Source organism: Mastigoproctus giganteus, chromosome 1 (genome assembly GCF_048544385.1).
Source record: "Mastigoproctus giganteus isolate SK-2022 chromosome 1, ASM4854438v1, whole genome shotgun sequence".
Classification (NCBI taxonomy): Eukaryota; Metazoa; Arthropoda; class Arachnida; order Uropygi; family Thelyphonidae; genus Mastigoproctus; species Mastigoproctus giganteus.
The window spans coordinates 266,445,667-266,459,263 of record NC_143575.1 but is presented as its reverse complement, the minus strand read 5'-3'; the positions used below and the strand labels follow the sequence as shown (position 1 = coordinate 266,459,263).

Here is a 13,597-nt window from a genome sequence, read left to right as displayed (position 1 = left end):
AGGTATATCAGGCTTAATGTCGAAGTTTGCAGATGACACAAAGGTTGGCAGGGTTGTTAATGACAGTAATGGCAGTGTGCTACTGCAACAGGATCTAGATAATTTGGGCAGATGGGCTAAGAAGTGGCAACTGAAGTTCAACCTTGACAAATGCAAAGTACTGCATATGGGTAGAAGTAACCCCAGAGAAACGTACCAACTGTGTGGTACTACACTTAAGGTGGTAGAAAATGAAAGACCTGGGAGTAATTGTGCAGTCAGATATGAAGTTTTCTGAGCAATGCAGACAGGCTGCTAGGGCAGGTCATGGGGTTTTGTCAATGATATATAGGAATTTTGCTAGCAGGGAAAAGGAGGTGATTGTCCCTCTGTATAAGGCAATGGTCAGGCCACGCCTTGAGTACTGCGTACAGGTCTGGAGGCCTCATTTTAGGAAGGATGTAGATTTGCTTGAGCGTGTACAGAGAAGAGCAACACGATTGGTGAGGGGAATGAAGGGATCCTCTTACCAAGAGAGGCTTAAGTTCTGCAAATTGCAGTGGCTGGAGACTAGGCACCTGCGCGGTGATCTGATTGAGGTCTATAAGGCCTTGAATGGGTTGAGCACGCTGAATTCTGATGGGATCCTCCCACTTGTTCAGAATACGAACCTACGGGGACATAAGTTCAAATTAAGAAAGGACAGAGGTAGAATAGATGTGCGGAAATTTGCCTTTAGCCAGCGGGTGGTTAATTGCTGGAACAAACTTCCATCTGTCGTTGTGGAAGTTGATAGGTTAAATAAATTTAAGGAGGAACTGGACAGGCATTTGGAGGGAATGGTGTGATTTTTTTTTTTTTTTTTTTTTTTGGCTGATGCTGCATAAGCTCCTACACTTGCTTTCTTGCATCATGTGCCACTACTACTACTACTACTACTACTACTATTTTAGGAAGGATGCAGAGATGCTGGAACGAGCACAGAGAAGGGCAACGAGATTGGTGAGGAGAACAAAGGGGTGCTCTTACCAAGAAAGGCTTAAGTTCTGCAAATTATAGCGTCTGGAGACTAGGCACCTGCGAGTTGATCTGAATGAGGTCTATAAGGCTTTAAATGGTTTGAGCAAGCTCAATTGGGATTTTTCTCTTGTTCAGATTACAAACTTGAGGAGGCATAAATTCAAATTGAGGAAAGACAGCTGCAGAACAGATATGCAGAAATTTGCCTTTGTCAGCAAGTGGTTGATTATTGGAACAAACTTCAGTCTGTCATGGAAGTTGATAGTTAAGCAGATTCAAGGAAGGACTGGACAAGCTTTTGGAGGAAATGGATAGATGAAATGGGATGTTTTTTTTTTAGCTGATGCTGTATAAACTTGTTTTCTTGCATCATATGGCACTACTAATGCTAACATGTAAGTATGTGTGTTTTAATTATATTACATTTTTGATGTATAAGACTCATTTTGTTATTATTCATGTTATTTATGATCTGATGTAAACTTTTCTGGCCTCAGCCATAATGAGTGATTGCTCCGGGGATATGCGGTGGTCATTCCCTGACCTTTCCGCATCCTCCATATTTGGTGGTCATGGGCTCGAACCCCGGTCTAATCAGAAGCATGTGCTATGCACTGCTGCTCCTACCCACCTGGCTACAGAGGCACCATGAGTATGTTGTCTCCAGTCAATTATGTGATTGTCTGGCACAATTAATAAACAGATATTTATTTAAAAGAATCTATGGCCTCTGTAGTAGAAAAGAAAGGTGCAAGGGATAATTATAAACTATTAGGGAACTCTGAATCCTACAGTAAATATAAATTAGTCTGCAATAAAGTTACTCATTACATTATGACAAGCCCTTGGCTAAGAGTGAAAAGAACAGCAGTAAGGAATTCTTTGCTTATATCAGTAGTAAAAAAAAATAATAATAAAAAAAGAAAATAAGGAATGAATCGTATCAGCCCATACAGCATCAATCAATGATCAAACTGGTTGCTGATAAGCTGGATAAATATTTCCCTCATCCATGTGTGAAATGAAGAAAGTATTTATTCTAATACTGAGAGCTAAATAATTATATAATTAAAAAATATTCTAGAAATGCCATGATTATAATTAAAAATGAACAAGGCACTGGAGGGGATGCAATACATCCAATTTTATTGAAGGAGGCAACAAATAGAGGTCATCACACCTTCTATATATAATGAGAGTACCCTTGAATTCAGGTAAAGTTTTCCTCTATAGGCTGGAATATGTATATATCTCTCTCTATACACAAAGGTAGCTCAAATGGTGAAATAAATAACAAACAGACCGAAAAAGGATATGGAGACATTATATAACTTTATATTTCAGGATCATCAGGACAGGAACGGAATTATAAAAATTTCAGATTTGTTAAGGGGGAATCATGTCTGCCAAATCTGATTAGTTCCTATTGAGTGTCACAAAATAATTAGATGAAGTGCATAATTTTTATTTAATTTAAATTAAGTTTCATACAGTCTCATATGAACAACTGTATAATGGAGCAATCTGTCATTAAGGGCAAGTTACTACTGGATATAAATCATAGTAGACAGAGAATAGATAAAAATAATCACTGGTCATCATGGACTAATGTTATGGAAGTGTGCCCTTTACTTTTTCTAACATTTATTAATGATGCTGATGATATATTCTAAGTTTAATATGAACATTTACTGATGTTAAAATGGTGGGCTATGTGATTAATGACAGCAATCAGGATATGATATTTCAACAGAAATAGCATATCCTAGCTGCTGTAATAAACCACCACACTTGCTCAAATCGTCTTTCAAAATTGCACAAATTGTTTCTTTGTTGATGTGAAGTTGTTCTTACATCATTCAAAGAGTCACTTGAAGAAACACATTCAATAAGTTTTTCCATTTCTGGGATTTGAATCATTGTTGGACATCCACAGCACTCTTCTTCCAGATCCTCAGGCTATAATGAAACCTTGCAAGCCAGTGAAAAACATGCAAGCAAGACAGAGCACTACACCATAATTTTTTTTTTTACTAATTCATAGGTTTCAGTCACACTCTTTCCAACTTGGAGCAAAATTTCATGTTCACTCTATATTCCATCCAACACAATGACAATGCCATAAACAACAACAACAACAACAACAACATAGCAGTTCTGACACAGTTCTACATGCAAATGGCTTATGACACAATTACAGCCAGGAAAAGGGAAGTAGTCATGTAAATCAGCTGCCATGGCATGCTATGTGTTTTGATATGTCTGAAATGACCTCAGTCCTGATACTGTCATGATTGATTGTCAAACCTTGTAAATGTAGAAGTCTGTAACAAGTGCTCTTTTTCCATACTTAAAATTCAATATTACAGCCAAACTGGCTGGTAAAATAAAGAACTAGAATTCTTATTGGTAAATTTTTTCACAAGTTGAAAACTAGGAATTTTACACAGAGATGAGGGGTTGAAAAAGTGATTAGTGTAAGTTATTCCTGCATGAGTTACCTTAATACATCAGTGGGCACTACTGTTCATTCTATTCTGTATTTTTAAGTTTTGAATGGAAGCAACTTTGTGTTTGCAGTTCAATGCTACTTTACGGATTCTAAGTGTAGTTTCAAACATTTTGAATAATTTTACAAGCTATGCCCAAGCTTTGTTCTGTGATAAGCAACAAGGAATGTAAAAGGTCAAAAATGAACAGAGTATTGCAAAAGCAGGTAAGGTTAAGTTTTTTAACCTCTTCTTATTTATAAAAACTAAAAATTAATAGTATAGGAAATAAAATCATAACATATTACCAATTAGTTTTGCAACATCACCAAAATCTTGTGAAAATTAACCATAGTTGTAACTGATATAATGAGCATAATTAAACATTATGCTAATTATATCAATTCATGAATATCAGAGCATACACATTCTATTTTTATTGGGTCCACTTCAAAAAAAAAAAAAAATCCAACATATATTGATAATTTATACCATAAATGTAAGGTATTTTTATAGCATATACAACAAACCTTTTCTAAACGTTGTTCATTCAATTCTTCAACTTTCTGAGAAAAAAGCTCAATAGGCTCTTTAAACCGACTACAACCAATAATATCTTCCAAGAACTCAAGCATTCCTGTATCGTGCTCTCCTTGACCTTTGGGTTTCATAAGTGCAATCTGTTCAACTTCTCCCTGCAGAGGAAAAAAAAAAAACTTAATTCTTCAATTTAACAAATAACGATGCTTAATAAGCTAAAGGGATACGCTTTGTCAAAACTTGTACTATAACATATAGTTACCATGTGCTGTTTATAAAAGACATTAAAAATTTTTAATAATTAGAACATACATTCAGCTCTTGCTCCATGATGATTTATTTTTTACATTGGTTGTCAAGAGTACAAATTGGAGTAAAATCAATTAAAATAAATAAACTTATTCCCAATCAGAAAGGAAAATAAAGTTTTTTTTTTTCCTGATCATAAATAAGTTATATATTTTATTAAATACTGATCCTATACCACTTTCTATCATTTAATATCAAACTGCCAAGTATCTTCAGCTGTGTAGTAGTAGTAGTGGCATGTGATGCAAGAAAGCAGGTATATGAGCCTATGCAGCATCAGCCAAAAAAAAAAAAAAAAAAAACACACACACACCATTCCCTCCAAATGGCAGTCCAGTTCCTCCTTAAATTTATTCAACCTATCAACTTCCACAACGACAGATGGAAGTTTGTTCCTGCAATTAACCACCCGCTGGCTAAAGGCAAATTTCTGCACATCTATTCTACATCTGTCTTTTCTTAATTTGAATTTATGCCCCCTTAGGTTCGTAATCTGAACAAGTGGAAGGATCCCATCAGAATTCAGCATGCTCAACCCATTCAAGGCCTTATACACCTCAATCAGATCACCGCGCAGATGCCTAGTCTCCAGCCACTGCAATTTGCAGAACTTAAGCCTCTCTTGGTAAGAGGATCCCTTCATTCCCCTCACCAATCTTGTTGCCCTTCTCTGTACACGCTCAAGCAAATCGACATCCTTCCTAAAATTAGGCCTCAAGACCTGTACGCAGTACTCAAGGTGTGGCCTGACCATTGCCTTATACAGAGGGACAATCACCTCCTTTTCCCTGCTAGCCTATATATCACTGACAAAACCCCATGACCTGCCCTGGCAGCCTATCTGCATTGCTCAGAAAACTTCTTATCTGACGGCACAATTATTCCCAGGTTTTTTCATTTTCTACCACCTTAAGTGTAGTACCACACAGTTGGTACTTTTCTCTCGGGTTATTTCTACCCATATGCAGTACTTTGCATTTGTCAAGGTTAAACTTCAGTTGCCATTAGCCCATCTGCCCAAATTATCTAGATCCTGTTGCAGTAGCGCACTGCCATTACTGTCATTAACAACCCTGCCAACCTTTGTATCATCTGCAACGTTCGACACCAAGCCTGATATATTTCATCAATATCATTGATAAATATACAAAACAACAGATTTTGAATTTCAAATTTTGAATTTGAAAGTGTCTGCAATTCTGCCCAGACACGATAGGAGGGAGTATATGATGAGAGCCTTGTCGATCAATTCGGCCCTGGAAGGATTGTGCAAGGCTCAAGGGGTAGAATTTTTTTCAGCCTGGACTGTACTTGTTAACAGGAGAGATTGCTTCTACAGGGATGGGATACACTTAAATAGAAAGGGTGCAAGAATATTTGCTGATGCTATCGAGGCAGTGTTAGGTGGGTCGGAAAACTGCTAGCTTGGGGGGAGACAAAGACCAATAGATTAGATTGACAGTAGCCACTGGCAGAGGTGAAAGAGATTCTTGCACTGCTTCTATTAGAATGAGCAGAAGCCTGAAAAACAAGATGCATGATATTTCAGAGACTGCTGGGAGCCATTGCGATACAAGTAAACACATGGGTTGTGTTAGGGTAGCTAAGAATAGAAACAGGTGCAGGTATACACTTTCGTGTACACCAATGCTAGGAGTTTAGTAAATAAATTGATGAATTTGAGGTATTGCTCAAAACATCAAAGGCAGATATTGTTGGGATATCAGAGACGTGGTGTCACACAGATATAAGGGATGCAGAACTGGAATTTGGGGAGTACGTCTACAGAAAGGATAGACAAGATAGGAAGGGGGGAGGGGTTATGCTATTAGTTAAGAAACACATAAAAACCAAGGAAGTGAAGCCAGTCGACATCGCTGGACAGTGCAGTGTTGAGTCAGTTTGGTGTGACATAAGCAATGGGAGATCAAAATTGAGAGTAGGAGTGTGCTATAGGCCTAATGACTCTGATGAGTATAATAAGAAACTGTAGAGGGAAATAGAGTGGGCCAGTAAATCAGAGAGTCTTATAATGGGAGATTTTAATTTCCCAGATATTGACTGGAATTTGGGGGCTGGTCACTCACACACTAGCAGGGCTTTTGTGGATTTATTGGATGATTGTTTTCTACATCAGCATGTTCGGGAGGCAACTAGACGGAGTAATACTCTTGATTTGATTATCAGCAGTGATTCTTCATGCATTAAGAATCTGCAGATAAATGAACCACTAGGTGGCAGTGATCACAGTGTGCTGAAGTGGGATTTACTCAAAGAGGTAACTACCATTAGGGGTAAAGGGAAGGGTTATTGCTTCCGTAAAGGCGACTACGAGGAATGAGGCAGTATTTAAATTCTATACAGTGGGACCAACTGATGATGTTAGAAACAGCAAATTCAAAATGGGAAGCATTCAAAGAACTTATCTTGGAAGCTACTAGCCTTTACATACCAACTAAGAAATATTGTTTAAAGTTTAGGACAAAATGGATGTCAGATGAACTAATGAGGCATATGGCAGAGAAGAAAATGAATGGGATACTTACAAATTAACACATGACATAGAAGCCTATGATAGATACAAGTTGATATGCAACCAAGTTACAAAGGAGGTTAGGCAGGCGAATGCAGATTACGAGAAATCCTTGGCAGGGGGTGCAAAGAAAAACAGCAAAGAGTTCTTTACTTATGTAAACGCTAGAAAGAAGGGGATGAATCAGATTGGTCCACTTGATATTGATGGGTCAACTGTTGATGATCCTGCTCAGGCAGCTAACAAACTAAATGAATATTTTGCATCGACATTCACACATGAGGCGAGGGGAATGCCAGAGGTGTATTCAACTCTAGCAGTAAGCTACAGAATCTTGAAATAACTGGGAGTAAAGTGGAGGAGAAACTGTTGAAGATAAACACAAGAAAGGCACCCGGGGTGGATGGGATCTATCCAGTTATATTAAAGGAGGCAGCAAAGGAAGTAAGGAAACCTTTAGCCATAATTATGAGAGCTTCCTTGGACTCAGGGGAGATACCCATAGACTGGAAATGTGCAAATGTGACCCCAATTCACAAAGGAGGATCAAAGGCTGACACAAGTAATTATAGACCTGTGAGCTTAACTTCTGTTCCAGGAAAATTAATGGAGGCACTGGTTAAAGAAGCACTGCAGGATCATTTAGACAAGACTTCAGTTATAGCTTGGACACAGCATGGTTTTGTTAAGGGGAAGTCTTGCCTGACCAATTTGATTGGACACTATGATGAAGTCACAAAAGAACTGGATGCAGGGAATAACTTTGATATTATATACTTGGATCTTAGAAAGGCTTTTGATACTGTTGCACATGGAAGACTGCTACACAAATTGGAGCAGTGTGACATTGGAGGCAAATTGCTGCTATGGATAAAGGGGTGGTTGAGGGTGAGAAGACAGAGAGTGGTAATCAATGGACACTGCTCATCGTGGACTAATGTTATTAGTGGAGTCCCTCAGGGCTCAGTGTTGGGTCCATTATTGTTTTCTGTATTTATAAATGATATTGATGATGGTATATCAAGCTTAATGTCCAAGTTTGCAGACGATACAAAGGTTGGCAGGGTTGTCAAGGACACTACTGACACTATGCTGCTGCAACAGGATCTGGAAAGGTTGAGCAGATGGGCTGAGAGGTGGCAAATGAAGTTTAACATTGACAAATGTAAAGTACTACACATGGGAAACAGCAACCCCAGAGCAACGTATCAACTCTGTGGTACTACACTGACAGTGGTAGAGAATGAAAGGGACTTGGAGGTGGTTGTGCAGGCAGATATGAAGTTCTCTGAACAGTGCAGACGGGCTGCAAGAGTAGCTCATGGAGTATTGTCAATGATATACAGCAATTTTTCCAGCAGGGATAAGGAGGTGATTATTCCCTTGTATAAGGCAATGGTCAGGCCACACCTAGAGTACTGTATACAGGTCTGGAGGCCTCATTTCAAGAAGGATATAGAGCTGCTGGAACGAGTACAGAGAAGGGCAACAAGATTAGTGAATGGAACAAAGGGGTGCTCTTACGAAGAAAGGCTTAAGTTTTGCAAATTACAGTGTCTGGAGACTAGGCACCAGCGAGGTGATCTGATAGAGGTGTATAAAGCCTTGAATGGTTTGAGCACGCTCAATGCTGATGGGATTCTTCCTCTAGCTCAGAATAATCACCTGAGAGGGCATAAATTCAAATTGAGGAAAAACAGATGTAGGACAGACGTGCGGAAATTTGCCTTTAGCCAGCGGGTGGTTGGTTGGTGGAACAGACTTCCATCCCTTGTAGTGGAGGTTGATAGCCTAAATAAGTTTAAGGCTCAGCTGGACAGGTATTTTGAACGAACAGAGGGGTGAAGTGGAAGTGGGTTTTTTTTTTTTTTTTTTTTTTTGGCTGATGCTGCATAAGCTTGCTTTCTTGCATCAAATGCCTCTACTAATGCTAATGCTAACAGTGGACCCAACACCGAATCCTGTGGGACTCCACTAATAACATTAGTCCACGAAGAGCAGCAACCATTGATTACCACCCTCTGTCTTCTCCCACTTAACCATCCTTTTATCCATTGTAGCAACTTACCCTTAATACCATTCTGCTCCAATCTGTACTATAGTCTTCCATGCGCAACAGTGTCAAAGGCTTTCCTGAAATCCAGGAAAATTTTGTTATCAAAAATATTTGATAACAAAATAATTTTGTTATCAAATATATGATAACAAAATTATTTTTTGCATCCAGTTCCTTTGTAACCACATCATAATAACCAATCAAATTTGTCAGACAAGACTTTCCCTTAGCAAACCTATGCTGTGTCTGTATTATTGCTGCAGTCTTGTCAAGATGATCCTGCAATGCATCTTTAACCAGTGATTCCATTATTTTACCCGGAACAGAAGTTAAACTAACTGGTCTGTAATTACTCGTGTCACCCTTTGATTGGGATATATTTGCACATCTCCAGTCCGTGGGAACCTCCCCTGAGTCCAAAGATGCTCTCATAATTATGGCTAAGGGTTTGCTTAGTTGCTTTGCCGCCTCCTTTAATATAACTGGATAGATCCCATCCACCCCGGGTGCTTTTCTTACGTTTAACTTCAACATTTTCTCCTCCACTTTGCTCTCAATTATTACAAAATCATTAAGTACCCTGCTACAATTTGATAACCTTCTGCCATTTTCAAACCTTAATAATTCCTCATGTGTGAATGTGGAAGCAAAATTCTCATTCAGTTTGTTTGCTATCTGAGCAGGATCATCAACAGTCAAACCATCGATGTCAAGTGGACCAATCAGATTCATCCCCTTCCTTTTAGAGTTTATACAAGTAAAGAAATCCTTGCTGTTTTTCTTAGCATCTTTTGCCAAGGATTTCTCGTAATCTGCCTTCGCCTGCCTAACCTCCTTTGTGACCTGATTATAGACTAACTTATATCTGCCATAGGTTCTGAGTCGCTTGATAATTTATATGCATCCCATGAATTTTTCTTCTCTGTTACGAGTCTCATTAGTTCATTTGATAACCATTTAGGCCTAAACCTTGAACAATATTTCTTAATAGGTATGAAACTTTTAGTAGCATCCACGATTAATTCCTTGAATGCTTCCCACTTAGAATTTACTGTTGGTAACATCGTCAATTGATCCCACTGTACAGAATTTAAAAACTGTCTGAGACCACTGTACTCACCTTTACAGAAGCAAAAACCCTTTCCTTTACCTCTGATGGTAATTAAATCTTTAAGTAAATCCCACATCAGTACACTGTGATCACTACCACCTAGTGGTTCCTTTATCTGCAAATTCTTAATACACAAATGATCACTGCTGATAACCAGATCAAGAGTATTACTCTCTCTGGTTGCCTCTTGAACATGCTGCTGCAGAAAACAATCATCCAATAAATCCACCAAAGTCTTACTAGTGTGTGAGTGACCAGTCCACAAGTTCCAGTCAATATCCGGGAAGTTAAAATCCCCCATTATAAGATATTCTGATTTACTAGTCCACTCTATTCTTCTGTACAATTGTTCATTGTACTCATTCGAGTCATTAGGCCTATAACACACTCCTACTCTTATTTTTGCTTTCGCAGTGCTTATGTCACACCAAACTGACTCAACAGCGCACTGTTCATCTATATCAACTGGGTGCACTTCGATTTTATGTTTTTCTTAATTAACAGCATAACACCTCCTCCCTTCCTATCCTGTCTATACTTTCTGTACACATTGTACTCTCCAAATTCCAGTTCTGCACTCCTTATATCTGTGTGACACCACATCTCTGCTATCCCAACAATATCCGCCTTTGATGTCTTGACCAACACTTCAAATTCATCAAATTTATTTACTATACTTCTAGCATTGGTATACATGCAAGCATACATGCACCTATTCCTAGTTACCCTAACATATCCCATATATCCACCTATTTCACGATAACTGCCATTCGTCCCTGAAACCCCCACCACCCCTCACTCCAGGTCGCTACTTATTCTAATAGAAGTTGTGCAAGAATCACCTTCACCTCTGCCTGCGGCTACTGTTAAACTATTAGTAATTGTATCCCCCCCCCAAGCTAACAGTTTTCCAACCCACCTAACACTGCCTCGATAGCATCAGCAAATAATCTTGCACCCTTTCTATTTAAGTGTATCCCATCCCTGTAGAAGCAGTCTCTCCTGTTAACAAGTACAGACCAGGCTGGAAAAAATTCTACCCCTTGAGCCTTGCACAATCTTTCCAGAGCCGAATTGATCGACAAGGTTCTCATCATATACTCCCTCCTATCGTGTCTGGGCAGAGTTGCAGACATCAAGTGTCTCTGACATCATGCTGTGCTATGATTCCAGTAGATAGATCAGAGCTCGGCAACTAGCAACACACGTGGCCCACAGGTCCTTTTTATGCATCCCCTGGCATTTGACTAATCAGCTTAAAGATAGGCCAACCTATTAATTTTTGATAAACCAAAAATGCAAAAACACATTTCCAGAATATTTTGTAATAATTAAAACAAAACGATGGTTTCAGAGGTAAATTTGTAGTTGTAAAAATAGCCTATTTTTAGGATTATGAAAATGGAAATTTAATGCTTGAATACTATATAACAGATCCCCCCCCCCACAAAAAAGGAGAAATTACTATTCCATGTCTTTCGGCAAGTTGCAGTCAAGTGTCAATTTATTACAATATATTACAATTAATACTTTTATAGTTCTAGAAAATCTATTTCTTTGGAATTAAAAGATAAAATAATCAAAACAAGTGAAGATTCTGACTATCAGCGAAATTGGCCACAATTTTAACCTCACCTATGTAAGTGTAGTGTCCAAAACAAAAAACAAAGTGCAAATTGCAGACAAAAAATAGCAGGTTCTTTTAGTCAAATAAATATTTGCACATTACCAGGAACAGCAACCACCACACAATAAACATGTCATTACTTTGTGAAGCAGTGTGTTGCAGTTTACATATCCAAGATGTTATCTGCATATGATAAATGGTTCTTTAATTCTTTCATTCAGAACTTTTACATCAGAGTCCACTTCATGACAGTAGGATAGAGCCTAATCACAGGAATAAGTTACCTGAAGCTGAACCTGGGTAACTGAAGCTGAACGCTTTCAAAAATACAAAGGTTTTAAGCATACTTTTTTAAGCTATTGTTTCATTTTTTATTTTATTTATTTAAAAAACAATTTTTTGTAATGTTGCCTAGGGCTTTCTTGCACCACATAGCAAATATTAATACTAACTTGTAAAATTGGGGGCTGCCTGTATAGAGAACAGAAACAAATTGTGATTGTTATATTAGCATTAACATATGAAGCTTATACAGCATCAGCCAAAAGACCGCCCCCTTCCCATTTCACCCATTCGCTCCAAAAGTTAGTCCGCTTCTTCCTTGAATTTTACTGCATTATAACAGCTATCAACTTCCACAATGACAGATGGAAGTTTGTTCCAGCAATCAACTACCCGCTGGCTAAAGGCAAATTTCTGCACATCTATTCTACAACTGTCTTTCCTCAATTTGAGTTTATGCCCCCTCAGGTTTGTAATCTGAGCAAGAGGAAGTATCCCATCAGTATTGAGCCTGCTCAAACCATTCAAAGCCCAGATATAATTCATAAAGAATTTAATACAGCAAATTTCTAACAACGATTTCATGAACTACATTTCACTTTATTTTTCAGTCAGGCAAAAAAAAGTGGTCAGATAATTTGGTCTGTGTCTATCCATCCATTTACCTAGGAAGAGCTGTCAGCCATCTACAGCAAAGTTGTAGGAGGTAACATCTTGCTACAAGGTGTTATCCCAAAAATTTTATCTGTGTAATAAATTCTGTGGCATTGCAAGGCATCATTCACCACTAAATGTTTGTCTTTGAGAAGGAAAGGTTTCATAATACACTGCTCACAACAGTTACAGATAGCATTGCAATGCTGATTAAAGATATGAGTAATACTGACAATTTTTGTATGCTTATACAAGCTTAGTGAAGAATAAATACCATCCATATGGTTGTATGGGATAATGTTGCCACATTCAATTGTACTATCTTCCTTCCAAATTAACTGGGAAATAGCCAGCTTATAAACAATAATATTATTTTATAGGGAAGGTGCACTTTAAGTTTAATCTTTATTCTCACATGATATTGGATAATACAAGCAAAGTATCTTTCGTAACAGAGGCATTCATAAATTTTTAAAACAATAAATAAAAAATAATTGCCTGCTAGAGGGTTAAGATTTATATATAGCATTTACAACAAATTAAAATGTTACTGATAGCAATCCTTAGAGGTCAGCATATATCCAGGTCAAAACAATTAAGAGGATCACAGCATATGCAAAAAATTTTTTATGTAAATATGACATATATAACTCATGATTTAGTACGAGTTGTATTAATGTACAAAGCAACTCCAGAGTGAACAGTAATTGCAGCTTTGCTGGAACATGACAAAAGAAACAATTACTGCAGGAACAGTTTTTGCTACCATTGTGGATGACATGTACAGATACAATGACTTTAGAATCATGTGTAGCCTCCAAAAGCTAGCAGGCAAGTTTCACACCTGAAATGCATAAAAAGAAAATCAAGGTATTAATGAGTTGTGAAAACAGTTGCCACTCATGTGTGTGTGTGTGCCATTTCTGTGGACAGAAATGAGAATAGGAGTGTGTTATAGGCCTAATGCCTTACAGACAAATACAGTGGATCAATAAAT

General features: G+C 38.0%; 1 protein-coding gene across 1 annotated transcript in view; it reads right to left on the bottom strand.

Annotated features, from left to right (window-relative positions):
- The window catches only part of glu (structural maintenance of chromosomes 4-like protein gluon), a 256,802-nt gene that overhangs the window by 195,763 nt on the left and 47,442 nt on the right, over window positions 1-13,597 (bottom strand). Inside the window, exon 6 of the mRNA XM_090377488.1 lies at window positions 4,019-4,183. Within this exon, the coding sequence (XP_090233614.1) occupies window positions 4,019-4,183 (165 nt within the window). The remainder of the gene's footprint in view (window positions 1-4,018; window positions 4,184-13,597) is intronic.